Genomic DNA, 27,313 nt, shown 5'->3' on the forward strand with positions numbered 1-27,313 from the left:
CTTCCGTTAAGACCAGACCTTCTGTCACAAGGTCCTTTTTTCCATCCGGATCTGAAATCCTTAAATTTAAAGGTATGGAGATTGAACGCTTGATTCTTGGTCATAGAGGTTTCTCTGACTCCGTGATTAATACTATGTTACAGGCTCGTAAATCTGTATCTCGAGAGATATATTATAGAGTCTGGAAGACTTATATTTCATGGTGTCTTTCTCATCATTTTTCTTGGCATTCTTTTAGAATACCGAGAATTTTACAATTTCTTCAGGATGGTTTGGATAAGGGTTTGTCCGCAAGTTCTTTGAAAGGACAAATCTCTGCTCTTTCTGTTCTTTTTCACAGAAAGATTGCTATTCTTCCTGATATTCATTGTTTTGTACAAGCTTTGGTTCGTATAAAACCTGTCATTAAGTCAATTTCTCCTCCTTGGAGTTTGAATTTGGTTCTGGGAGCTCTTCAAGCTCCTCCGTTTGAACCTATGCATTCATTGGACATTAAATTACTTTCTTGGAAAGTTTTGTTCCTTTTGGCCATCTCTTCTGCTAGAAGAGTTTCTGAATTATCTGCTCTTTCGTGTGAGTCTCCTTTTCTGATTTTTCATCAGGATAAGGCGGTGTTGCGAACTTCTTTTGAATTTTTACCTAAAGTTGTGAATTCCAACAACATTAGTAGAGAAATTGTGGTTCCTTCATTATGTCCTAATCCTAAGAATTCTAAGGAGAAATCATTGCATTCTTTGGATGTTGTTAGAGCTTTGAAATATTATGTTGAAGCTACGAAATCTTTCCGTAAGACTTCTAGTCTATTTGTTATCTTTTCCGGTTCTAGGAAAGGCCAGAAAGCTTCTGCCATTTCTTTGGCATCTTGGTTGAAATCTTTAATTCATCTTGCCTATGTTGAGTCGGGTAAAACTCCGCCTCAAAGAATTACAGCTCATTCTACTAGGTCAGTATCTACTTCCTGGGCGTTTAGGAATGAAGCTTCGGTTGACCAGATCTGCAAAGCAGCAACTTGGTCTTCTTTGCATACTTTTACTAAATTCTACCATTTTGATGTATTTTCTTCTTCTGAAGCAGTTTTTGGTAGAAAAGTTCTTCAGGCAGCGGTTTCAGTTTGAATCTTCTGCTTATGTTTTTTGTTAAACTTTATTTTGGGTGTGGATTATTTTCAGCAGGAATTGGCTGTCTTTATTTTATCCCTCCCTCTCTAGTGACTCTTGTGTGGAAAGATCCACATCTTGGGTAGTCATTATCCCATACGTCACTAGCTCATGGACTCTTGTTAATTACATGAAAGAAAACATAATTTATGTAAGAACTTACCTGATAAATTCATTTCTTTCATATTAACAAGAGTCCATGAGGCCCACCCTTTTTTGTGGTGGTTATGATTTTTTTGTATAAAGCACAATTATTCCAATTCCTTATTTTATATGCTTCGCACTTTTTCTTATCACCCCACTTCTTGGCTATTCGTTAAACTGATTTGTGGGTGTGGTGAGGGGTGTATTTATAGGCATTTTAAGGTTTGGGAAACTTTGCCCCTCCTGGTAGGAATGTATATCCCATACGTCACTAGCTCATGGACTCTTGTTAATATGAAAGAAATGAATTTATCAGGTAAGTTCTTACATAAATTATGTTTTTCTGCCTCAGGATAAAAAAACCTAAGGGTAAATCTAAGGCTTCTAACCGTTTTTGTTCCTTTCGTCAAAATAAGAAACAAAAAGCCAATCCTTCCCCCAAGGAATCTGTTTCCAATTGGAAGCCTTCCTCAAATTGGAATAAATCCAAGCCATTTAAGAAACCAAAGTCAGCCCCTAAGTCCGCATGAAGGTGCTGCCCTCATTCCAGCTCAGCTGGTAGGGGGCAGATTAAGGTTTTTCAAGGATATTTGTATAAATTCTGTCCAAAATCAATGGATTCAGAGCATTGTCTCTCAAGGGTATTGAATAGGATTCAGAGTAAGACCTCCTGTGAGAAGATTTTTTTTCTCACGTATCCCAGCAAATCCAGTAAAAGCTCAGGCTTTCCTGAAGTGTGTTTCAGACCTGGAGTCTTCAGTGGTAATCATGCCAGTTCCTTTTCAGGAACAAGGTTTGGGGTTTTATTCAAATCTATTCATTGTCCCAAAGAAGGAAAATTTATCCAGACCAGTTCTGGATCTGAAAATTTTGAATCGTTATGTAAGAGTACCAACTTTCAAGATGGTGACTATAAGGACTATTCTGCCTTTTGTTCAGCGAGGACATTTATATGTCCACAATTGAGTTGCAGGATGCATACCTTCATATTCCGATTCATCCAGAACATTATCAGTTCCTGAGATTCTCTTTTCTAGTCAAGCATTACCAATTTGTTGCTCTTCCATTTGGCCTAGCAACAGCTCCAAGAATCTTTTCAAAGGTTCTAGGTGCCCTACTCTCTGTAATCAGAGAACAGGGTATTGCGGTGTTTCCTTATTTGGACGATATCTTGGTACTAGCTCAGTCTTTACGTTTTGCAGAATCTCACACGAATCAACTAGTGTTGTTTCTTCGGAAACATGGTTGGAGGATCAATTTACCAAAAAGTTTCTCGATTCCTCAGACAAGGGTCACCTTTTTAGGCTTCCAGATAGATTCAATGTCCATGACTGTCTCTAACAGACAAGAGACGTTTAAAATTGGTTGCAGCCTTTCGGCACTTTCAGTCTCAGTCATTCCCTTCAGTGGCTATGTGCATGGAAGTTTTAGGTCTCATGACTGCAGCATCGGACGCGATCCCCTTTGCTCGTTTTCACATGAGACCTCTACAGCTTTGTATGCTGAACCAATGGTGCAGGGATTATACAAAGATATCACAATTAGTATCCTTAAATCCCAATGTTCGACACTCTGACGTGGTGGATAGATCACCATAGTTTAGTTCAAGGGGCTTCTTTTGTTCGGCCAACCTGGACTGTGATCACAACAGATGCGAGTCTTTCAGGTTGGGGAGCTGTTTGGGGAGCTCTGACAGCACAAGGGGTTTGGAAATCTCTAGAGGCGAGATTACCAATAAATATTCTGTGCAATTCTCAGAGCTCTTCAGTTTTGGCCTCTGTTATAGAGAGAACCGTCCATTTGTTTTCAGATAGACAATATCACAACAGTGGCATATGTCAGTCATCAGGGTGGGACTCAGTCTTGGGCGGAATCCAGCTCCTGTCTAATCTCTGTGGTGCATATCCCAGGTGTAGACAATTGGGAGGCGGATTATCTCAGCCGTCAGACTTTACATCCAGGGGAGTGGTCTCTCCATCCAGATGTGTTTTCTCAGGTTGTTCATATGTGGGGTCTTCCAGAGTTAGATCTCATGGCCTCTCATCTAAACAAGAAACTTTCCAGATACCTGTCCAGGTGCAGGGATGTTCAGGCGGAAGCAGTGGATGCGCTGACTCTTCCTTGGTGTTATCATCCTGCTTACATTTTCCCGCCTCTAGTTCTTCCAAGAGTGATCTCCAAAATCATCATGGAACAATCGTTTGTGTTGCTGGTGGCTCCAGCATGGCCACACAGGTTTTGGTATGCGGATCTGGTTCGGATGTCCAGTTGCCAAACTTGGCCACCTCCGTTAAGGCCGGACCTACTGTCTCAAGGCCCGTTTTTCCATCAGGATCTCAAATCATTAAATTTGAAGGTATGGAAATTGAACGCTTAGTAATAAGTCATAGAGGTTTCTCTGACTCAGTGATTAATACTATGTTACAAGCTTGTAAATCTGTCTCTAGAAAGATTTATTATAGAGTTTGGAAGACTTACATTTCATGGTGTTCTTCTCATAAGTTCTCTTGGCATTCTTTTAGAATTCCTGGAATTTTACAGTTTCTTCAGGATGGTTTGGATAAGGGTTTGTCTGCAAGTTCCTTGAAGGGACACATCTCTGCTCTTTCTGTTTTATTTCACAGAAAGATTGCTATACTTCCTGATATTCACTGTTTTGTACTGGCTTTAGTTCGTATTAAGCCTGTCATTAAATCAATTTCTCCTCCTTGGAGTCTTAATTTGGTTTTGAAGGCTTTACAGGCTCCTCCATTTGAGACTATGCATTCTTTGGACATTAAACTACTTTCTTGGAAAGTGTTGTTCCTTTTGGCTATCTCTTCTGCTAGAAGAGTTTCTGAGCTTTCTGCTCTTTCTTGTGAATCTCCTTTTCTGATTTTTCATCAGGATAAGGCAGTTTTGCAGACTTCTTTTCAAATTTTACCTAACGTTGTGAATTCTTCTGTCCTAATCCTAAGAATCCTTTGGAAAGATCCTTGCATTCTTTGGATGTGTTAAGAGCTTTGAAATATTCTGTGGAAGCTACTAAAGATTTCAGGAAGACTTCCAGTCTATTTGTTTTATTTTCTGCTATTTCCTTGGCTTTTTGGTTAAAACTTTTGATTCATCAAGCTTATTTGGAGTCGGGTCAGGCCCCGCCTCAGAGAATTACAGCTCATTCTACTAGATCAGTCTCCACTTTGTCGGCTTTTAAGAATGAAACTTCAGTTGATCAGATTTGCAAAGCGGCAACTTGGTCCTCTTTGCATACATTTACTAAATTCTACCGTTTTGATGTATTTGCTTCTTCAGAAGCAGTTTTTGGTAGAAAAGTTCTTCAGACTGCTGTTTCAGTTTGATTCTTCTGCTTTTGATTTAATTTTTTTTCTTTCATTTATGGGAATAAATTTATTTTTTTGGGTTGTGGATTAATTTTTTCTGCGGAAAATGGCTGTTTTTATTTTTATCCCTCCCTCTCTAGTGACTCTTGCGTGGAGTTCCACATCTTGGGTATTGCTATCCCATATGTCACTAGCTGATGGGCTCTTGCCAATTACATGAAAGAAAACATAATTTATGTAAGAACTTACCTGATAAATTGATTTCTTTCATATTGGCAAGAGTCCATGAGGCCCACCCTTTTTATGGTGGTTATGATTTTTTGTATAAAGCACAATTATTTCCAAATTTCTACTCCTTTCTTTATCACCCCACTGCTTGGCTATTAGTTAAACTGAATTGTGGGTGTGATGAGGGGTGTATTTATAGGTATTTTGAGGTTTGGGAAACTTTGCCCCTCCTGGTAGGATTGTATATCCCATGCGTCACTAGCTCATGGACTCTTGCCAATATGAAAGAAATTAATTTATCAGGTAAGTTCTTACTTTAATTATGTTTTCTCATATTTCTAGAGATCCTTTAAAGGCCAGAGCTGCCTTGGCATGTGTAACAAATATAGCAGCTATGAGAGTTATTACTCTAGTCCCATTAGAGGAGCAGAATCAAGGGTTCTGTTCCAACCTTTGCTTTAAAGGCAGAAGGGGACTTTTCAGGCTCATTTTGGATCTCAATGTTTCGAAAAACTATTTTCTGAAAGTTCCAAGATAAAAATTGCACTATAATTTCTTTAGTGCAGCAGGTTAAATGTATGCTTACGATAGACTTAAGATACCTATTTGCATATCTCTATTAACGGTACATGCCGAATTCCTCAGATTTTTAAACAGGTCTAATCAGTTTGTGGAGCTTCCTTTTGGTCTGCTAACAGCACCCATAATCTTTACAAAAGTTCTTAGAGCACCTTTGTCAGTAGTAAGAGCTCAAGGGATTGCATTATCTAGATGACATTCTCATACAGCCTACCTCTCTCCAAATGGCAAAGAAACATACAAGCAAAGTCCTTCAGTTCCTTTGTATTCATCGTTGCAAAATCAACCTCTCAAAGCGCTCTAATTCCTCAGACCAGGGTTTCATTATAGACTCAGTATCAATTAAACTGTCTCTCACGGATCAATGCAGACTCGAGCAGAATGGTGTGTGCTCTTCTCCAGCTGACGTCTATTCAGTCCTTTAATACAGCTTCAGATGCCATATCATTTGCATATATATATAAAATCAAATCTGCATCACATCTGATAGACTTCAATTTAAGGCAGCCCTTGACATTGTGGCAGACTCACCAATCTTCTATTGTCCATCCAACCACAGACGTCCTCCTGTCAGGTTGTGGTGCAGTCTGGGAGTCCCAGAGATTGCTGGGAGTTTTGTGTCATAAGGAGGCAAGTTTACAATGGCCCATATTAAGACAGAAATCATGTCAGAGGTTTCTATCCAGACAGTGTCACCACAGTGGCTTACATCAATCACCAAGTCGGAGATTGTAGTGCCTTAGCGATGAGAGGTAGCCTGCATTCTAAATTGGGCAGTCACTGCATGATTTCAACAATCCACATCTCGGGTGTGGTCAAATGGGAAGTGGATTTTCTTAGTCGTCCATATCTTCACCCCTGTGAATGGTCCCTGATTGAGGACGTATTCCACAGATTGTAAATTGTTGGGGCAGGCCAGACATAGTTCTTATGGCCTCTCACTTGTATTGCAAGCTACCCCAGTGCATGATCTCTGAATCCACAGGTGACTCAATTCTGATTTAAATCCTTCCTAATTTTGTATTGCTACTTAGGGTAGTAGCCAGGATAAAACAAGAACAAGCATTTGTAATACTAATTGCTCTGGCATGGCCACACAGGACTTGTCTTGCAGAACTAGTCAAAATATCCTTCAACCTGCCTTGGCATCTTTGTCTCATGAAGTACGCTCTCCCTCAAGGTTCCTTCTTTGATCAAGACCTCAAATCTCTAAATTTTACGCCATGGCAATTGAATGCCTAATCTTGTCTGAGGTTTCTCTGATCAAGTTAAATGACCATTTAATTCAAGAACAAAAGCTTTTTCCAGGCGCTTTTTATCACAAGGTGTGGACGACTTTTATTTGGTGTGAATCTAAATATTACTGTTGGCATTCTTTAAAAATCCCTTAAGTATTGCAATTCTTACAGGATGGTCTGGAAAAATGTTTATCGGCCTGTTCCCTTAAAGGTCAAATTTCAACCTTGTTCTGGTATCACAACGGTATCAGAGCTTCTTAACATTCAATGCTTTGTTCAGGCTTTGATCAAAATAAGCCTGCCTCTTCTGAGTCTGCATTTGGTAGTAAAGTTTTGCCTGACGCTGTGCTTGTTTAGTGCTTTAAAATCTTTTAAACTTCACAGCTTGGGTTTAGGATCCTACGTGTGATGGATTACCTGATAAATTTATTTTATTTCATATTGGTGAAACTCTGAGACCAACACTGGTTTCTTATTCATTTTTTGTTTGCGGCAGTACCAGTTTGTATGTCACCTACCCTGCTTTCTGTTTCCTGCTTTTCTAATTTCTCCTTTTATCTTGGCCATATTAATTACACAGAAGAGATTAAAAAACACACTACTAATAGGAGCTATCAATGGTGTATATATACTGAAATAAATTGCAGGATATATATATATATATATATATATATATATGTTGTCAACCTTAATATATAGAAGATTATATTAAGACAACCCTTCAGAGTAAAGGACTAATCACACAGTGTATAGCGGTAATTAAATGTGCAAACCACAAACGTCTCTATGGATAGGAGTCCCAATAGGAGATTTGTTCGAAAACAGATAGTAGTCCCATAGATCTGTTCTTCCAAAGTAGGGACACCAAGCTCCAAAAATCCAGCAGTGGCAGCGCTCTCCTTACACCTTAGTGTCAAACGACCTAAAACAAAATATGGAACAGAGAAAGGCGCCTCTCTGTTCCATATTTTATCTTGGTCATATGTATGACGGATTAAAAGCAATGCTTTGTTTGGGGGTTTTTGCCTCCTCCTAGTGGACTGGAGTTTAATGCCATATGCAATGGCTCTTGAACTCTCACCATCATGAAAGACATTTATTAGTTAAGCATAAATGTTTTATTTCTCTCTCTCTCTCTCTCTCTCTCTCTCTCTGCGTTTTGTTGAACTTGGTATTTTTCAGGGAACCTCCCATTCCCACATATACCTTTTCACTTCTTGTAGCATTTTGGGGTTTTATGTACCAACGTAGAGTGATAGCCATAGAGTTTTTAGTTTTTTTATAAATAGAGAATTTGACCCTCCTTGATAAAGCATGCTATATACTGCCAGGGTATTGTCACTCCTGACCTCTGAATGGCCCCATAATTCAGGCCCCCTTACATTAAGAAGCATTCACTCTGGCAATTTTGTCTGACCTTGTTGAATTTTCACGATCAAGCTACTCTGTTTCATGGGAGCTATGAATAAGAGCTGTAGGAATATCTTCCAATTTGGGCCAATTTGTATTATCATTGCTACTTTATAATGACCCTGAACCCTCTTTACTAATTGACACAGGAGTTGATGATTTTGTAAGCTTTGTGATATTATATGCATTGTTATAGCTGGCAAAATATTTATTTCATGTAATTGGCAAGAGTCCATGAGCTAGTGACGTATGGGATATACAATCCTACCAGGTGGGGCATACTTTCCCAAACCTCAAAATGCCTATAAATACACCCCTCACCACACCCACAATTCAGTTTTACAAACTTTGCCTCCTATGGAGGTGGTGCTAAGATTTCTACGTTGACATGCGCTTCTCAGCATTTTGAAGCCCGATTCCTCTCAGAGTACAGCGAATGTCAGAGGGATGTGAAGGGAGTATCACCTATTGAATGCAATGGTTTTCCTCACAGGAGATATATTTCATAGGTTCTCTGTTATCGGTCGTAGAGATTCGTCTCCTTACCTCCCTTTTCAGATCGACGATATACCATTACCTCTACTGATAACTGTTTCAGTACTGGTTTGGCTCTCTGCTATATGTGGATGGGTGTCTTTCGGTAAGTATGTTTTTTATTACTTAAGACACCCCAGCTATGGTTTGGCACTTTATGCATTTATATAAAGTTCTAAATATATGTATTGTACTTACATTTGCCATGAGTCAGGTTCATGTATTTCCTTGTGCAGACTGTCAGTTTCATATTTGGGGAAAATAAACATATTAAGAAATATTTTTTCTTACCTGGGGTTTAGTCTTTTTTTTTCAGATTGACTACATTTTTCTTGCAAATTGCGGGCAGTACTAGGCCCGCGGATGCGTCAAATGCTAGACTTTATTGCGTCATTCTTGGCGCAATAATTTTTTGGTGCGAAAGTACGTCCGTTGGCACAAAAAAAATTTCAGTTACATTGTGCGTCATACTTGGCTCCAAATTTTTCATTAATTTATTACCCCATTGCTATTTGCCTCTTGCCTTTTTCTATGTCAGAGGGCTATGCTATTTGCATTTTTTTCCCATTCCTGAAACTGTCATATAAAGAAATTGATAATTTTGCTTTATATGTTGTTTTTTCTTTTACATTTTGCAAGATGTCTCAATCTGATCCTGTCTCAGAAGTATCTGTTGGAACTTTGCTGCCTGACATCGATTCTACCAAAGCTAAGTGCATTTGTTGTAAGATTGTGGAAATTATATCTCTGAATGTCATTTGTAATAGTTGTCATGATAAACTTTTACATACAGATAATGTGTCCATCAGTAATAGTACATTGCCAGTTGCCGTTCCTTCAACTTCTAATGTACATGATATACCTATGAATTTTAAAGAATTTGTTACTGATTCTATTCAGAAGGCTTTGTCTGCATTTCCGCCTTCTAATAAACGTAAAAGGTTTTTTAAAGTTGATGAAATTTCAAATGACCGACAATATAATGATTTATCCTTCTCTGATGAGGATCTATCTGATTCAGAAGATCCTTCCTCAGATATTGGCACTGACAAATTTACTTATTTATTTAAAATAGAGTATATTCGTTCTTTGTTAAATGAAGTGTTAATTACTTTGGATATTGAGGAAGCCAGTACTCTTGACGTTAAGACTAGTAAACATTTAAATGCTATTTTTAAACTTCCTGTGGTTACTCCAGAGGTTTTTCCTATTCCTGATGCTATTTTTTATATGATTTCAAAGGAATGGAATAAGCCAGGTACTCATTTTATTCCTTCTTCAAGGTTTAAAAAATGGTATCCTTTACCAGCAATTTCTATAGAGTTTTGGGAAAAGATCCCCAAAGTTGATGGGGCTATTTCTACTTTTGCTAAATGTACCACTATTCCTATGGAAGATAGTACTTCTTTTAAAGACCCTTTAGATGGGAAACTTGAATCTTATCTAAGGAAAAGCCTATTTATATTCAGGTCATCTTCTTAGGCCTGTAATTTCTTTGGCTGATGTTGCGGCTGCATCAACTTTTTGGTTGGAGAATTTAGCGCAACAAGAATTGGATTCTGACATATCTAGCATTGTTCACTTACTGCAACATGCTAATAATTTTTTTTTGTGATGCCATTTTTGATATTATCAAAATTGATGTTAGATCCATGTCTTTAGCTATTTTAGCTAGAAGAACTTTGTTACTTAAATCTTGGAATGCTGATATGACATCTAAGTCTAGATTATCTCTTTCTTTCCAAGGTAATAATTTATTTGGGTCTCAGTTGGATTCTATTATTTCAACTGTTACTGGGGGAAAGGGAGTTTTTCTGCCTCAGGGAAAAAACCTAAGGGTAAATCTAAGGCTTCTAACCGTTTTCGTTCCTTTCGTCAAAATAAGGAACAAAAATCTAATCCTTCCCCCAAGGAATCTGTTTCCAATTGGAAGCCTTCCTCAAATTGGAATAAATCCAAGCTTTATAAAAAACCAAAGTCAGCCCCTAAGTCCGCATGAAGGTGCGGCCCTCATTCCAGCTCAGCTGGTAGGGGGCAGATTAGGGTTTTTCAAGGATATTTGGATAAATTCTGTCCAAAATCAATGGATTCAGAGCATTGTCTCTCAAGGGTATCGAATAGGATTCAGAGTAAGATTTTTTTTTTCTCACGTATCCTAGCAAATCCAGTAAAAGCTCAAGCTTTCCTGAAGTGTGTTTCATACCTGGAGTCTTCAGGGGAAATCATGCCGGTTCCTTTTCAGGAACAAGGTCTGAAGTTTTATTCAAATCTATTCATTGTCCCAAAGAAGGAAAATTCATTCAGACCAGTTCTGGATCTGAAAATTTTGAATCGTTATGTAAAAGTGCGAACTTTCAAGATGGTGACTATAACGACTATTCTGCCTTTTGTTCAGCAAGGACATTATATGTCTACAATAGACTTGCAGGATGCATACCTTCATATTCCGATTCATCCAGAACATTATCAGTTCCTGAGATTCTCTTTTCTAGACAAGCATTAACAATTTGTTGCTCTTCCATTTGGCCTAGCAACAGCTCCAAGAATCTTTTCAAAGGTTCTAGGTGCCCTACTCTCTGTTATCAGAGAACAGGGTATTGCGGTGTTTCCTTATTTGGACGATATCTTGGTACTAGCTCAGTCTTTACGTTCTGCATAATCTCACACAAATCAACTAGTGTTGTTTCTTCAAAGACATGTTTGGAGGATCAATTTACCAAAAAGTTTCTTGATTCCTCAGACAAGGGTCACCTTTTTAGGCTTACAGATAGATTCAGTGTTCATGACTCTGTCGCTAACAGACAAGAGACGTTTGAAATTGGTTGCAGCCTGCCGGCACCTTCAGTCTGTCATTCCCTTCAGTAGCTATGTGCATAGAAGTTTTAGGCCTCATGACTGCAGCATCGGATGCGATTCCTTTTGCTCGTTTTCACATGAGACTTCTCCAGCTTTGTATGCTGATTAAATGGTGCAGGGATTATACAAATATATCACAATTAATATCCTTAAATCTCAATGTTCGACACTCTGGCGTGGTGGTTAAATCATCAGCGTTTAGTTCAAGGGGCTTCCTTTGTTCGGCCAACCTGGACTGTGATCACTACAGATGCAAGTCTTTCAGGTTGGGGAGCTGTTTGGGGATCTCTGACAGTGCAAGGGGTTTGGAAATCTCAAGAGGTGAGATTACCAATCAATATTTTAGAACTCCGTGCAATTCTCAGAGCTCTTCAGTTTTGGCCTCTGTTAAAGAGAGAACCGTTAACATTTGCTTTCAGACAGACAATATCAAAACTGTGGCATATGTCAATAATCAGGGTGGGACTCACAGTCCCCAAACTATGAAAGAAGTATCTCGGATACTTGCTTGGGCGGAATCCAGCTCCTGTCTCATCTCTGCGGTACATTTCCCAGGTGTAGACAATTGGGAGGCGGATTATCTCAGCCGTCAGACTTTACATCCAGGGGAGTGGTCTCTCCATCCAGAGGTGTTTTCTCAGATTGTTCATGTGGGGTCTTCCAAAGATAGATCTGATGGCCTCTCATCTAAACAAGAAACTTCCCATATACCTGTCCAGGTCCAGGGATGTTCAGGCGGAAGCAGTGGATCCGCTGACACTTCCTTGGTGTTATCATCCTGCTTACATTTTCCCGCCTCTAGTTCTTCTTCCAAGAGTGATCTCCAAAATCATCATGGAACAATAGTTTGTGTTGCTGGTGGCTCCAGCATGGCCACACAGATTTTGGTATGTGGATCTTGTTCGGATGTCATAGAGGTTTTTCTGATTCAGTGATTAATACTATGTTACAAGCTCGTAAATCTGTCTCTAGAAAGATTTATTATCGAGTTTGGAACACCTACATTTCATGGTGTTCTTCTCATAATTTCTCTTGGCATTCTTTTATAATCCCTAGAATTTTACAGTTTATTCAGGATGGTTTGGATAAGGGTTTGTCTACAAGTTCCTAGAAGGGACAAATCTCTGCTCTTTCTGTTTTATTTCACAGAAAGATTGCTAAACTTCCTGATATTCACTATTTTGTACAGGCTTTAGTTTGTATTAAGCCTGACATTAAATCAATTTCTCCTCCTTGGAGTCTTAATTTGGTTTTGAAGGTGTTACAGGCACTTGGAAAGTGTTGTTCCTTTTGGCTATCTTTTCTGCTAGAAGAGTTTCTGAGCTATCTGCTCTTTCTTGTGAATCTCCTTTTCTGATTTTTCATCAGGATAAGGCGTTTTTGCGGACTTCATTTAAATTTTTGCCTAAGGTTGTGAATTCTAAAAACATTAGTAGAGAAATTGTTGTCCCTTCCTTGTGTCCTAATCCTAAGAATTCTTTGGAAAGATCCTTACATTCTTTGGATGTGGGGAGAGCTTTGAAATATTAGGTTGAAGCTACTAAAGATTTCAGGAAGACTTCTAGTCTGTTTTATTTTCTGGTCCTAGGAAAGGTCAGAAGGCTTCTACTATTTCCTTGGCTTCTTGGTTAAAGCATTCTCTTTGCCGCTCTAGCAGTAGGGCATCTCCACAGGAGGGTAAAGTGAATGTGGTGTTAGATTTGTAGTTTTATATCTTCAATCAAAAGTTTGTTATTTTTAAATGGTACCGGTTTGTACTATTTATTCTCTGGCAGAAAAGTGATGAAGATTTCTGCTGAGAGGAAAACAATTTTAGCATGTTGTAACTAAAATCCACTGCTGTTCCCACACAGGACTGATGAGTACCAGAAAAACTTCAGTTGGGGGGAACAGTTTGCAGGCTTAACTGCATTAAGGTATGTTTCAGTCATCTTTTTTCTAGTCAAGACACAATAATGCTAGAAGACTGACAGGAATCCCCATGAGGGAAGGGTAAGCCATATTCTGAGACTTAGTATAGAATAAGGACTTATTTAACAGGGCTCAATAGGCTGGTGGACACTGCTGAATAAAATAATCGATTGCCCTTTCACAAATACTCATTGGTAGACACTTTTAAACATCTTTGGTTTGTTTATTAAGGTTTTTTTTATCCACATGGCATACATTTAGTCACCTAAGTGTGGCTTTGAGAGCCTCACAACTCCGGAGTGGAGTGGGAGGGGCCCTAATTTTGCGCCTCTGTTGCGCAGTTCATTTCTCCAGACAGTTCATGCTGCTTCACGTGGAGGGTCCAGAGACTGCTTGAGGGACTCACAGAAGCTGTTTTTCCCCTAAACTAATCCATAAGGGAAGGTAGGGCCACAGCAGACTGCTGTGGCAAGGTGCTGTTGTTTTGAAACCGGTTGTGAGCTTTAGAATGCTCCGGTTTGGGCATTAAGGGGTTAATCAGGCTGAAACTTGGTGTGCAATCATATCGAAGCATTAGGCACATACTGTGAAAATTTCAAAAGATTTGGTGCATTTTTCACTGTTTTGTAAAATTGTGTGCGCTTTTTATTTCTTAAAGGCACAGTACCATTTTTTCAAATTGTGTTTTTTATTTGATTAAAGTGTTTTCCAAGCCTGTTTGCATATAATACTAATCTGTTTAACATGTCTGACACTAAGGAAAAGCCTTGCTCTATGTGTTCAGTAGCCATGGTGGAACCCCCACTCAAAATGTGTCCCAAGTGCACTAATGTGTCTATACAATTTAAAGATCATATTGTGTCACTTAAAAATGTAGCCCAAGATGATTCTATGACGGAAGGTAATGAAGATAGTCCACCTTCCTCCCCCCAAGTGTCACCACCAGTTACGCCCGCGCAAGCAATACCTAGTACCTCTAATGCATTGGCACCTATTACATTGCAACAACTAGTGACAGTTATGGATAATTCCCTTGCGGCCTTTCTATCCAAACTGCCAGTTTTTCCTACAAAGCGAGATAGCTCTGTTTTAAGAACAGATTATGAGCAGTCGGAAGCTTTGGGAGGTTTATCTGACGTACCCTCACAACACTCTGATGTAGGGGCGAGGGATGTGATGTCTGAGGGAGAAATTTCTGACTCAGGAAAGGTTTCTCAACGGGCAGATTCAGATTCATTAGCTTTTAAATTTAAGTTGGAACACCTCTGCGTATTGCTTAGGGAGGTTCTATCCACTCTGGGTGATTGTGACCCTATGGTGGTTCCAGAGAAATGGTGTAAAATGGACAAATACCTAGAGGTCCCTGTATACACTGATGCGTTTCCGATCCCTAAAAGGGTTGCGGATATTGTAACCAGGGAGTGGGAAAGACCAGGTGTACCTTTTGTTCCCCCCCCCCCCCCCTATTTTTAAGAAAATGTTCCCCATTACTGACCACAGACGGGACTCGTGGCAGACGGTCCCTAAGGTAGAGGGAGCAGTTTCTACGCTGGCTAAGCGCACAACCATTCCAATTGAAGACAGTTGTGCTTTTAAAGATCCTATGGATAAAAAATTAGGTTTACTAAAGAAAATGTTTGTTCAACAAGGGTTCCTTCTACAACCGATCGCCTGCATTATTCCTGTAACTACTGCAGCGGCTTTCTGGTTTGAGGCGCTGGAGGAGTCGCTCCAGAGGGAGACCTCATATGACGAAATTATGGATAGAATTAAAGCTTTAAAACTGGCTAATTCTTTTATCACAGATGCCGCTTTGCAATTAGCTAAGTTAGCGGCAAAAAATTCAGGTTTCGCCATTATGGCACGCAGAGCGCTTTGGCTCAAGTCATGGTCGGCCGATGTGTCGTCCAAATCAAAATTACTAAATATCCCTTTCAAGGGAAAGACCCTTTTCGGGCCCGGGTTGAAAGATTATTTCGGATATCACCAGGGGAAAGGGCCACAAGATAGGCCTTTTAAGGCTAAAAATAAGGCTAATTTTCGTTCCTTTCGCAACTTCAGGAGCGGTCCTGCTTCAACCTCTGCAACCACAAAGCAAGAGGGTAACGCTTCACAGCCCAAGGCAACCTGGAAGCCTTTGCAGGGCTGGAACAAGGGTAAACAGGCCAAGAAGCCTGCAGCTGCTACTAAGACAGCATGAAGGGGTAGCCCCCGATCCGGGACCAGATCTGGTAGGGGGCAGACTCTCTCTCTTCGCTCAGGCTTGGGCAAGGGATGTTCACGATCCCTGGGCATTGGAGATCGTTACTCAGGGATATCTTCTAGAATTCAAGGACTCCCCTCCAAGGGGAAGGTTCCACATTTCTCGTCTGTCTACAGACCAGACAAAGAAAGAGGCGTTCTTACGCTGTGTAGAAGATCTACTCAAGATGGGAGTGATATATCCAGTTCCAGTTACAGAACAAGGACTGGGCTTTTACTCAAACCTGTTTGTGGTTCCCAAAAAGGAAGGAAATTTCAGGCCAATCCTGGATCTAAAAATTCTAAACAAATTCCTCAGAGTTCCATCATTCAAGATGGAGACCATTTGAACAATCTTACCTATGATCCAGGAAGGTCAATATGACTACCGTGGATCTAAAGGATGCGTACCTACATATTCCTATCCACAAAGATCATCATCAATTCCTAAGGTTCGCTTTTCTGGACAAGCATTACCAGTTTGTGGCCCTTCCTTTCGGTTTGGCCACTGCTCCCAGAATTTTTACAAAGGTGCTAGGGTCCCTTCTGGCGGTACTAAGACCGCGGGGCATTGCAGTAGCACCTTATCTGGACGACATCTTAATACAGGCGTCGTCTTTTCCCAGAGCCAAGGCTCACACGGAGATTGTACTGGCCTTTCTAAGGTCTCACGGGTGGAAGGTGAACATCGAAAAAAGTTCTCTGTCCCCGCTCACAAGGGTTCCCTTCCTGGGAACACTAATAGACTCGGTAGAAATGAAAATATTTCTAACGGAGGTCAGAAAGTTAAAGCTTTTAACTACTTGCCGAGTTCTTCATTCCATTCCTCGGCCTTCTGTAGCTCAGTGCATGGAGGTAATCGGATTAATGGTAGCGGCAACGGACGTAGTCCCTTTTGCTCGAATACATCTAAGACCACTGCAACTGTGCATGCTCAAACAGTGGAATGGAGACTATGCAGATTTGTCTCCTCAAATACAACTGGACCAGAAAAACAGACTCTCTCTTCTCTGGTGGTTGTCTCAGGATCACCTGTCTCAGGTAATATGCTTCCGCAGACCGGAGTGGATCATTGTTACGACCGATGCCAGTCTGTTAGGCTGGGGGGCAGTCTGGGACTCCCTGAAAGCTCAGGGCTTATGGTCTCGGGAAGAGTCTCTTCTCCCGATCAACATTTTGGAACTGAGAGCGATATTCAACTCGCTTCAGGCATGGCCTCAACTAGCGGCGGCCAAATTCATCAGATTTCAGTCGGACAACATCACGACTGTGGCGTATATCAATCATCAGGGGGGAACAAAGACTTCCCTAGCGATGAAGGAAGTCGCCAAAATAATCAGGTGGGCGGAGGATCACTCCTGCCATCTATCTGCAATTCACATCCCAGGAGTAGACAACTGGGAGGCGGATTTTCTAAGTCGTCAGACTTTTCACCCGGGGGAGTGGGAACTCCACCCGGAGGTTTTTGCTCAGCTGACCCAGCTATGGGGCATTCCAGAATTGGATCTGATGGCGTCCCGTCAGAACTCCAAACTTCCTCTCTACGGATCCAGGTCCAGGGACCCCAAGGCGGCATTGATAGATGCTCCAGTAGCGCCTTGGTCCTTCAATCTGGCTTATGTCTTTCCACCGTTTCCCCTTCTCCCTCGTCTGGTAGCCAGAATCAAGCAGGAGAAGGCTTCTGTAATTCTGATAGCACCTGCGTGGCCACGCAGGACTTGGTATGCAGATCTGGTGGACATGTCCCATCTGTCCCGCCATGGACACTGCCAATGAGGCAGGATCTTCTAATACAGGGTCCATTCAAGCATCCAAATCTAGTTTCTCTGCGGCTGACTGCTTGGAGATTGAATGCTTAATTCTATCTAAGAGTGGTTTCTCTGAATCAGTTATTGATACTCTGATTCAGGCTAGAAAGCCTGTCACCAGGAAAATTTACCATAAGATATGGCGGAAATATCTTTGTTGGTGTGAATTCAAGGGTTACTCGTGGAGTAAGATTAGGATTCCAAGGATATTGTCTTTTCTCCAAGAAGGATTGGAGAAAGGTTTGTCAGCTAGTTCCTTAAAGGGACAGATATCTGCTCTGTCCTTTTACACAAGCGTCTGGCGGAGGTACCAGACGTTCAAGCGTTTGCTCAGGCTTTAGTCAGAATCAAGCCTGTTTATAAACCAGTTGCTCCGCCATGTAGTCTAAATTTAGTTCTTTCTGTTCTTCAAGGGGTTCCGTTTGAACCTTTACATTCCATAGATATTAAGTTATTATCTTGGAAAGTTTTGTTTTTGGTAGCTATATCTTCTGCTCGAAGAGTTTCTGAATTGTCTGCTTTGCAGTGTAATTCACCCTATCTGGTGTTCCATGCAGATAAGGTAGTTTTACGTACCAAACCTGGTTTTCTTCCTAAGGTTGTTTCTAATAAGAATATTAACCAGGAAATCATTGTTCCTTCCCCGTGTCCTAATCCAGCTTCTAAGAAGGAACGGCTATTACACAATCTTGATGTGGTTCGTGCTTTGAAATTCTATTTACAAGCAACTAAAGATTTCAGACAAACATCATCCTTGTTTGTCGTTAATTCTGGTAAGAGGAGAGGTCAGAAAGCGACTGCTACCTCTCTTTCCTTCTGGCTGAAAAGCATCATCCGATTGGCCTATGAGACTGCTGGGCAGCAGCCTCCTGAACGAATTACAGCTCATTCCACCAGAGCTGTGGCTTCCACATGGGCTTTCAAGAATGAGGCTTCTGTTGAACAGATTTGTAAGGCAGCGACTTGGTCTTCACTGCATACTTTTGCCAAATTTTACAAATTCGATACTTTTGCTTCTTCGGAGGCTATTTTTGGGAGAAAGGTTTTGCAAGCAGTGGTGCCTTCCGTTTAGGTTACCGGTCTTGTTCCCTCCCTTCATCCGTGTCCTAAAGCTTTGGTATTGGTATCCCACAAGTAAGGATGAATCCGTGGACTGGATAAACCTTGCAAGAGAAAACAGAATTTATGCTTACCTGATAAATTACTTTCTCTTGCGGTGTATCCAGTCCACGGCCCGCCCTGGCAATTAAGTCAGGTTAAAATTTTTTGGTTTAAACTACAGTCACCACTGCACCCTATGGTTTCTCCTTTTCTCTTAGCCTTCGGTCGTATGACTGACTGGGGGGTGGAGCTAGGGGGGGAGCTATATGGACAGCTCTGCTGTGTGCTCTCTTTGCCACTTCCTGTAGGGAATGAGAATATCCCAAAAGTAAGGATGAATCCGTGGACTGGATACACCACAAGAGAAAGTAATTTATCAGGTAAGCATAAATTCTGTTTTTTTATTTTATCCCTCCATCTCTAGTGACTCTTGCGTGGAGTTCCACATCTTGGTTGGGTATTGATATCCCATATGTCACTAGCTCATGGACTCTTGCCAATTACATGAAAGAAAACATAATTTATATAAGAATTTACCTGATAAATTGCTTTCTTTCATATTGGCAAGAGTCCATGAGGCCCACCCTTTTTATGGTGGTTATGATTTTTTGTATAAAGCACAATTATTTCCAAATTCCTTTGTTGATGCTTTTTACTCCTTTTTTTATCACCCCACTACTTGGCTATTCGTTAAACTGAATTGTGGGTGTGGTGAGGGGTGTATTTATAGGCTTTCTGAGGTTTGGGAAACTTTGCCCCTCCTTGTTGGATTGTATATCCCATAAGTCACTAGCTCATGGACTCTTGCCAATATGAAAGAAATGAATTTATCATGTAAATTCTTACATAAATTATGTTTTCTTGGTGCGTTTGTGTCCATGTAGACAAATATTAAGTAATATTTATTTTTTTCCATAAAGAAATTCTGTCTTACTAGACAAATTCTTCACTGTGTATCTGACTAGCCATATTCTCTCAGATTAATAGCAATATGGAATTAGCATCATGGCATTTTCACTTGTTTTTTTTTTATTATTAGCATCACATTCTCATTTTATTTTTTCAGTTCCTTACGTTCATGGTCCCGGGATGAACCTATCTCACTCAGCTTCCTCTGTGAGTCTTCATCATGCTTTTGCAGAGCTACGTCAAAATCAGTCGGCAGACGGTCCCAGCACTGCTCCTCCTGTTTTTAACCAAACTGGACCTCCATTCCCTACACCTGTCACCAGCCTTGTGGAAACTCTCTCAACATCTGTAGGTGCTCACTCTACAGAAACTTCAACCATCCCAAGCAGCTTAATTCATTCGGCTTCAAAGCTTATTGTAGATGAAGTAATTGAAACTCCTGAAATATCTGCCGTCACAACAAGCAGCAATGTGCAAAGCACACTGTCACATCCACTTACCTCCATCTCAAACCAGCCACCTGCAACAGTGATTACATCTGGTCTTACTATGTCTACAACTGAACCACTACCTGTGCCATCACTTTCTGCTGTGCCTCTAGTTATAGGGATACCAGTTTCTTCTGCTCCAGTGACCTCTCCTCCTACACAGATACCTACTTCTGTCAGCACCACTGGACCTGTTGTGCCCCAGCCTGTTTTATGTCCTCCAATACAGCAGCCCTTCAGTAATATGGCTGCAGGTCTTCCTCACACTTCTGTCTCTGCCCCACTCAATCTGAGCACAGTGACACCAGCTCAGGTTCAAATCAGCAACAGCAACTCTGCTCCTAACTTTGTGGAACCAGTAGTAGTTGAAACTCCCCAGATTGACTACAGTCAAAACACAGCAGATGTCATCACTGCCCTCAGCACATCCAACATGACATTGCCCATCTCTGCACCTCTTACATATGCTGGGGTAGTTGCAATGTCTGCAAATCAATCTCTGGTACACCCAACAACACTATCGCAGGTTGTAGCAACTACCCCAGTTGTATCGCAGGTAGCCGTAGTAGCATCTACACCCCTCAGTACTCAAGTACCTTTGCCTGGTAGTGTACCTTTAGGCCATCCAGTCTCCAGTCTGCCAACTGTCCAAAATACTCTAGCTCAGAGTCAACCACAGCCGACTGCTCTTCCTAACCAGCCTCATACCCACTCTGTAGAGGGAGATGTGGACAGCCTTCAAAAAACAGGTATTGATGATATCAAGACTCTGGAAGAAAAGTTAAGGTCACTGTTCAGTGAGCATGGTAGTGCTGGAGCACCTCACAACCTTACTCAGCAAGAAAATCCTGTGGGACTGGATGCCACGCTTGTGCCTGGTACTTCCTGTGCCACCATTGGAGCCCAATCCAAACCCCCAGCTTCCAATGCTCCTGCACCACCAACCAGCTTGCCTCTGGGGCCAACTGGACAGCCAATGGTTACACAAATGGTTACTCCAGGACAAGCAGTTACCCCTGTCACGTATGTGTCTACAGGAGTCGGCACTGCAACCACAGGGAAAGCTGCTACCCCTCCCTCTAAAGCTCCCCTTAGTAGGGTTCCGGTAAGTTAACATTATTTTCTGTTTCTGCCCCAAAATTGCTTACTATGTGTGTTACTGGCATACATGATCATATTAGCTGGTGTGCAAGGAAGCACTAGCAGAATAGTTCTACTTAATCTGCTGCTTCAAAGGCGTAACCTAAAGTGCGAAATCCTGTAGTACAACAACTAGATACTGCAATAGTAGTTATAACATGCACTTCACCAGCTTAGGAGCAGATAGCTCTTACAATGTGATAGACCCTATTAAATCACGTCCATGGCCTACACATAAATATAGTTTCCAAGTGTTATGTTGGTAGAAATAAATTGTGTCTCTGAACAGATTACAGTCAGTGTTTTTCTCTGTTTTCAAAGACTAACTGGAATGTTCATGTCTTGTAGCTGTTCTGACCCTAACAGTAGCACACTGCTATGAATCTGCAGGGGGGGATTTGCATGAGGGAGAAAACTTGTTAGTATATTGGTTTTGTAAAATATTCTGCGCTGTCAATAACCTTATTAATTTTAATGTATTATCATTTCTAGACACTTCATAAAGTTAAACTCTTTCTTTATATTTATTATCTTCCCTCTGGAGATGCACATGAATACAGACTCTGTGTATACCTCATATCTCATTTCACTGCCTCCCTGTCTGTAGGTGCTCCCTGCAGGTACAGAGAGTCAGACAGGCAGTCCTACTGGTGAACCACTGCCACCTCTTCCAGGACCTTCACTAACTCAGGTGCAGCATGAGCCTCTTTCTCCTTCTTTTCTTCCACCTAACCTCTTATGTATGATTATGTCTTGTGCATGCCTTCTCCTTTTCTCTTATTCTTCCACCTTACCTGTTACTTTACTTTGTGGTCTGTAACCTGGTTTGAACAAGGATCCAAATGGACGTAATTTAGCCAAGATGGGGGTCTGAGACTTATTTGGGATTTTAAACATAGTAATTTGATTAGAGAAAGCTCCTTGTCACCCCAACAAAAACATACTATGTAAATTCCAATATTTGTTTGGGGTTCACATTTAGTCATTCTTATTTCAGTCCCAGCAACCCCTTGAAGACCTGGATTTCCAGCTGAGAAGGACGTTGAGCCCCGATACTGTCTCTGTGCCCCCTGCACCTATTTGTGTGAGTGTTAGGAGAGAATGGCTCTCTGCTCTGAATTACTATTACTCAGAGACAAATCTGTTTCGTGGAAAAATTGTCCATGAACTGTATCCTTTAAAATGCAATTAAGTATGAATGGATGAAAAAGTCTTGTTCAAAGCAGTTTCTTATGTTTCAAATTTTACTTTCCTAAAATTACTGGTGAGCAAGCTATTTGATCAACCCCCCACCCCCTTAACTCCTTTCTTGTCTGGTATTCTTAATATGCCTGTCTCATAATACCCAATTCCCCTTGCTGTCACTTTCCTTATCCTGCAACTTTGTTCTTGCCTTCCAGGTTGCTCTCTCTTACTGGTTGTTCATTGAAAGGCTCTGATCAGGATCCTTTCTGAGCCCACCAAAATAAATACTTGTTTGCCTTCTATTTACTCACCAGTTATTAATTTCATATTTTTGGTATTTGGTTATTTATCTAGATAGTTATTTTGTTTATTGTGTTAGTCATTTGGTTTCATCTGTCCATTTGTATTGCCTGTATGTTTTTTTTTCTTCCTTTAGTGTGAACTTTCAGATTATTAGTTTTATCAACTTGTATCTTTGTTTACAGTCTTTGTCAGGTGCAGTCCCCACAAGTATGACAGCGAGCAATCAATCACAGTCTCAAAGGGAAGGTGAGGAATTTGTTGTTGGCTGTCCTAAGCATTGGTTTAAATGAATGTATACAACATTAGACATTCTGCCAGATAAGGTGTGTTATGACCATGAACCCCATGTGTTTAAGGCCTGAGTTACAGGAGAGTGAGATGAAAACCATGAAAAGTTACTTGTGCACTAGTAACAATCCTACCTTTGTGATTACATATAGAACAGACCTCACAATATATAGAATCGGACCACACCAGTTAGACAGCAGAACAGAACTTTACTTCAAGTGATTTACTGCTAACCTTAGAGATATAGATGTATACATACATACACACACATTAAAAATGTAATGGCTATAGCCCGAGCGCCTCACTTTGATGTGGGCTAGGATGTGAAAATAAATATTAAGTAATGTATTGATGTATTTATAAGATAAGTTAGTAGACAATTTGACATTTTTACAATTAAAACATTGGTAATTAAAACAGTCTAAAACAATGTGCAATTGCACATATATGGAATATTCAAAGAGTATCATTAACATGGATCCATGTATATCAGCAATGTTATGTTTACATACAAAATAACTGGTAAATTATAACAGTTGACAATGCTTAGTATAAGGAGAGAGACTACTACTAAAGCAGCACTACACCCACTTCTTAGTTCTCAAATGTAGCACTGAGCACCCTGTGGGGTCTCAGCAGTAGTGCTGTGAAAAGTCACAATATGTTTCCATCAGTTGAGTGTAGTTTATAATCCCAGGGTGAGTAAATAGTTTGGTGTAGAATTTCCAAAATGTGTGATTAAGTAGAATCCAATAATATTGTATTATAGATGATTTCTTATAGGTGGTAGTTTAGATAAAAATAAATATAGTGGTGTGAGTGATGAAATTCAAAAATGGGGTGAAAAAATAGTTTGAAAAAAGTTACAAAATGAAAAAATGTGGAGGTAGAAAAATTATGAATAAGGATAAAAAAATCTTCAACCAAGGATAGGAGAGTGGAAAATTTAAAAATTAAAATTGGTCCATGCGTATAATTTTAAAAATATCAAAAATACCAATACTGGGATAAAAAAGGAAGAAAAATTTATATTGTGGTTAGGCAAAAATGCCAAAGTGCATAGATGCAACGTTAGGACCTGAGTGCTGAAAGTTTGTGAATGACAAAATTTGTGTGTCTCTCAGAATCCCAATGTTTGGGATTTTCCAGGGTGCTGCAGGGATAGTGCTGCGACCACAAGTGGAAATCCAGAGTGTCTAGTGGATCATCTGCTCCTAGCTTGATTTATCTGTGAAAGATAATCAATATAGTGTAGTATGCTCAAGTTAAGATTTAGGTGTAGGAATAAGGCTTACCAGATGCTTGGTCAACACGTTTCGGCCTCTCAAAGGCCTTTCATGTACTTGGCAAGAGTCCATGAGCTAGTGACATATGGGATATACAATCCTACCAGGAGGGGCAAAGTTTCCCAAACCTAAAAATGCCTTTAAATACACCCCTCACCACACCCACAATTCAGTTTTACAAACTTTGCCTCCTATGGAGGTGGTGAAGTAAGTTTGTGCTAAGATTTCTACGTTGATATGCGCTTCTCAGCATTTTGAAGCCTGATTCCTCTCAGAATACAGTGAATGTCAGAGGTATGTGAAGGGTGTATTACCTATTGAATGCAATGGTTTTCCTCACGGGGATCTATTTCATAGGTTCTCTGTTATCGGTCGTAGAGATTTATCTCCTACCTCCCTTTTAAGATAGACTATATACTCTCATATTCCATTACCTCTACTGATAACCATTTCAGTACTGGTTTGGCTATCTGCTATATGTGGATGGGTCTCTTTTGGTAAGTATGTGTTAATTACTTAAGACACACTCAGCTATGGTTTGGCACTTTATGTATTTATATAAAGTTCTAAATATATGTATTGTACTTATATTTGCCATGATTCAGGTTTTCAGTATATTTCCTTTTGCAGACTGTCAGTTTCATATCTGGGAAATGCTTTTTTATGAAAATGTATTTGTTACCTGGGGTATAGTCTCTTTTTCAAATTGACTGCCTTTTAAATTCGCGGGCAGAATTAAGCTTGAGAGGACGCAAAATAACAGTTTATTGCGTCATTCTTGGTGCAAGATTTTTTGGCGCAAAGTTAAGTTCATTGACGCAAATTCATCATTTTTGGCATCTTAGTTGATGCCGAGTCCTTCACAAGGTTGCGTCATCTATGATGAGTGTGTCGTTTTTGGCGCCAAAAAAATATTTTTCTGTTTGTTGTGCGTCATACTTTCCGCCAAATATTTTTATTATTTAAGACCCCATTCCTATTTGCCTCTTGTTGTGCGTCATACTTTCCGCCAAATATTTTTATTATTTAAGACCCCATTCCTATTTGCCTCTTGCCTTTTTCTATGTCAGAGGGCTATGCTGTTTGCATTTTTTGATAATTTTGCTTTATATGTGTTTTTTCTCTTACATTTGCAAGATGTCTCAATCTGATTATTCTGATTCTGTCTCAGAATTCACTGTTGAATCCCTGTTGCCTGATAACAGTTCTACCAAAGCTAAGGGCATTTGTTGTAAACGTGTGGAGATTATACCTCCAGCTGTGGTTTGTAATAGTTGTCATGATAAACTTTTACATGCAGAAAATGTATCCATCAGTAGTAGTTCATTACCTGTTGTTGTTCCCTCAACATCTAATGCACAAGATATACCTGTACATTTAAAATAATTTATTAATGATTCTATTCAGAAGGCTTTGTCTCCCATTCCGCCTTCTAATAAACGTAAAAGGTCTTTTCTCCAACATAGGTGTGTCCGGTCCACGGCGTCATCCTTACTTGTGGGATATTCTCTTCCCCAACAGGAAATGGCAAAGAGCCCAGCAAAGCTGGTCACATGATCCCTCCTAGGCTCCGCCTACCCCAGTCATTCTCTTTGCCGTTGTACAGGCAACATCTCCACGGAGATGGCTTAGAGTTTTTTAGTGTTTAACTGTAGTTTTTATTATTCAATCAAGAGTTTGTTATTTTAAAATAGTGCTGGTATGTACTATTTACTCAGAAACAGAAAAGAGATGAAGATTTCTGTTTGTATGAGGAAAATGATTTTAGCACCGTAACTAAAATCCATGGCTGTTCCACACAGGACTGTTGAGAGCAATTAACTTCAGTTGGGGGAACAGTGTGCAGTCTCTTGCTGCTTGAGGTATGACACATTCTAACAAGACGATGTAATGCTGGAAGCTGTCATTTTTCCCTATGGGATCCGGTAAGCCATGTTTATTACGATGGTAAATAAGGGCTTTACAAGGGCTTATTAAGATTGTAGACTTTTCTGGGCTAAATCGATTCAGTTTTAAAACATATTTAGCTTTGAGGAATCATTTTATCTGGGTTTATTGATATTATAATATCGGCAGGCACTGTATTAGACACCTTATTTCTCTGGGGCTTTCCCAAAGCATAAGCAGAGTCTCATTTTCGCGCCGGTGTGGCGCACTTGTTTTTGAGAGGCATGGCATGCAGTCGCATGTGAGAGGAGCTCTGATACTTAGAAAAGACTTTCTGAAGGCGTCATTTGGTATCGTATTCCCCTTTGGGCTTGGTTGGGTCTCAGCAAAGCAGATACCAGGGACTGTAAAGGGGTTAAAGTGTTAAAACGGCTCCGGTTCCGTTATTTTAAGGGTTAAAGCTTCCAAATTTGCTGTGCAATACTTTTAAGGCTTTAAGACACTGTGGTGAAAATTTGGTGAATTTTGTACAATTCCTTCATGTTTTTTCGCAATTGCAGTAATAAAGTGTGTTCAGTTTAAAATTTAAAGTGACAGTAACGGTTTTATTTTAAAACGTTTTTTGTACTTTATTATCAAGTTTATGCCTGTTTAACATGTCTGAACTACCAGATAGACTGTGTTCTGAATGTGGGGAAGCCAGAATTCCTGTTCATTTAAATAAATGTGATTTATGTGATAATGACAATGATGCCCAAGATGATTCCTCAAGTGAGGGGAGTAAGCATGGTACTGCATCATTCCCTCCTTCGTCTACACGAGTCTTGCCCACTCAGGAGGCCCCTAGTACATCTAGCGCGCCAATACTGCTTACTATGCAACAATTAACGGCTGTAATGGATAATTCTGTCAAAAACATTTTAGCCAAAATGAACCCTTGTCAGCGTAAGCGTGGCTGCTCTGTTTTAGTTACTGAAGAGCATGACGACGCTGATATTAATATCTCTGAAGGGCCCCTAACCCAATCTGAGGGGGCCAGGGAGGTTTTGTCTGAGGGAGAAATTACTGATTCAGGGAACATTTCTCAACAGGCTGAACCTGATGTAATTGCATTTAAATTTAAGTTGGAACATCTCCGCATTCTGCTTAAGGAGGTATTATCCACTCTGGATGATTGTGAAAAGTTGGTCATCCCAGAGAAACTATGTAAAATGGACAAGTTCCTAGAGGTGCCGGAGCTCCCAGAAGCTTTTCCTATACCCAAGCGGGTGGCGGACATTGTTAATAAAGAATGGGAAAG

The 27,313-nt window shown here is 40.3% G+C and overlaps 1 protein-coding gene across 10 annotated transcripts in view; it reads left to right on the top strand.

Annotated features, from left to right (window-relative positions):
- The window catches only part of WNK1 (WNK lysine deficient protein kinase 1), a 544,152-nt gene that overhangs the window by 396,827 nt on the left and 120,012 nt on the right, over nt 1-27,313 (top strand). For 7 of the 10 annotated variants that reach the window (XM_053718830.1, XM_053718831.1, XM_053718832.1 and 4 more), the window contains 4 exons: nt 19,594-21,029; nt 21,672-21,755; nt 22,062-22,148; nt 22,735-22,798. In XM_053718830.1, the coding sequence (XP_053574805.1) occupies nt 19,594-21,029; nt 21,672-21,755; nt 22,062-22,148; nt 22,735-22,798 (1,671 nt within the window). The remainder of the gene's footprint in view (nt 1-19,593; nt 21,030-21,671; nt 21,756-22,061; nt 22,149-22,734; nt 22,799-27,313) is intronic. The other 3 variants (XM_053718834.1, XM_053718833.1, XM_053718835.1) reach the window with 3 other exon arrangements.

The sequence above is a fragment of the Bombina bombina genome, chromosome 6, assembly GCF_027579735.1.
Source record: "Bombina bombina isolate aBomBom1 chromosome 6, aBomBom1.pri, whole genome shotgun sequence".
NCBI lineage: Eukaryota > Metazoa > Chordata > Amphibia > Anura > Bombinatoridae > Bombina > Bombina bombina.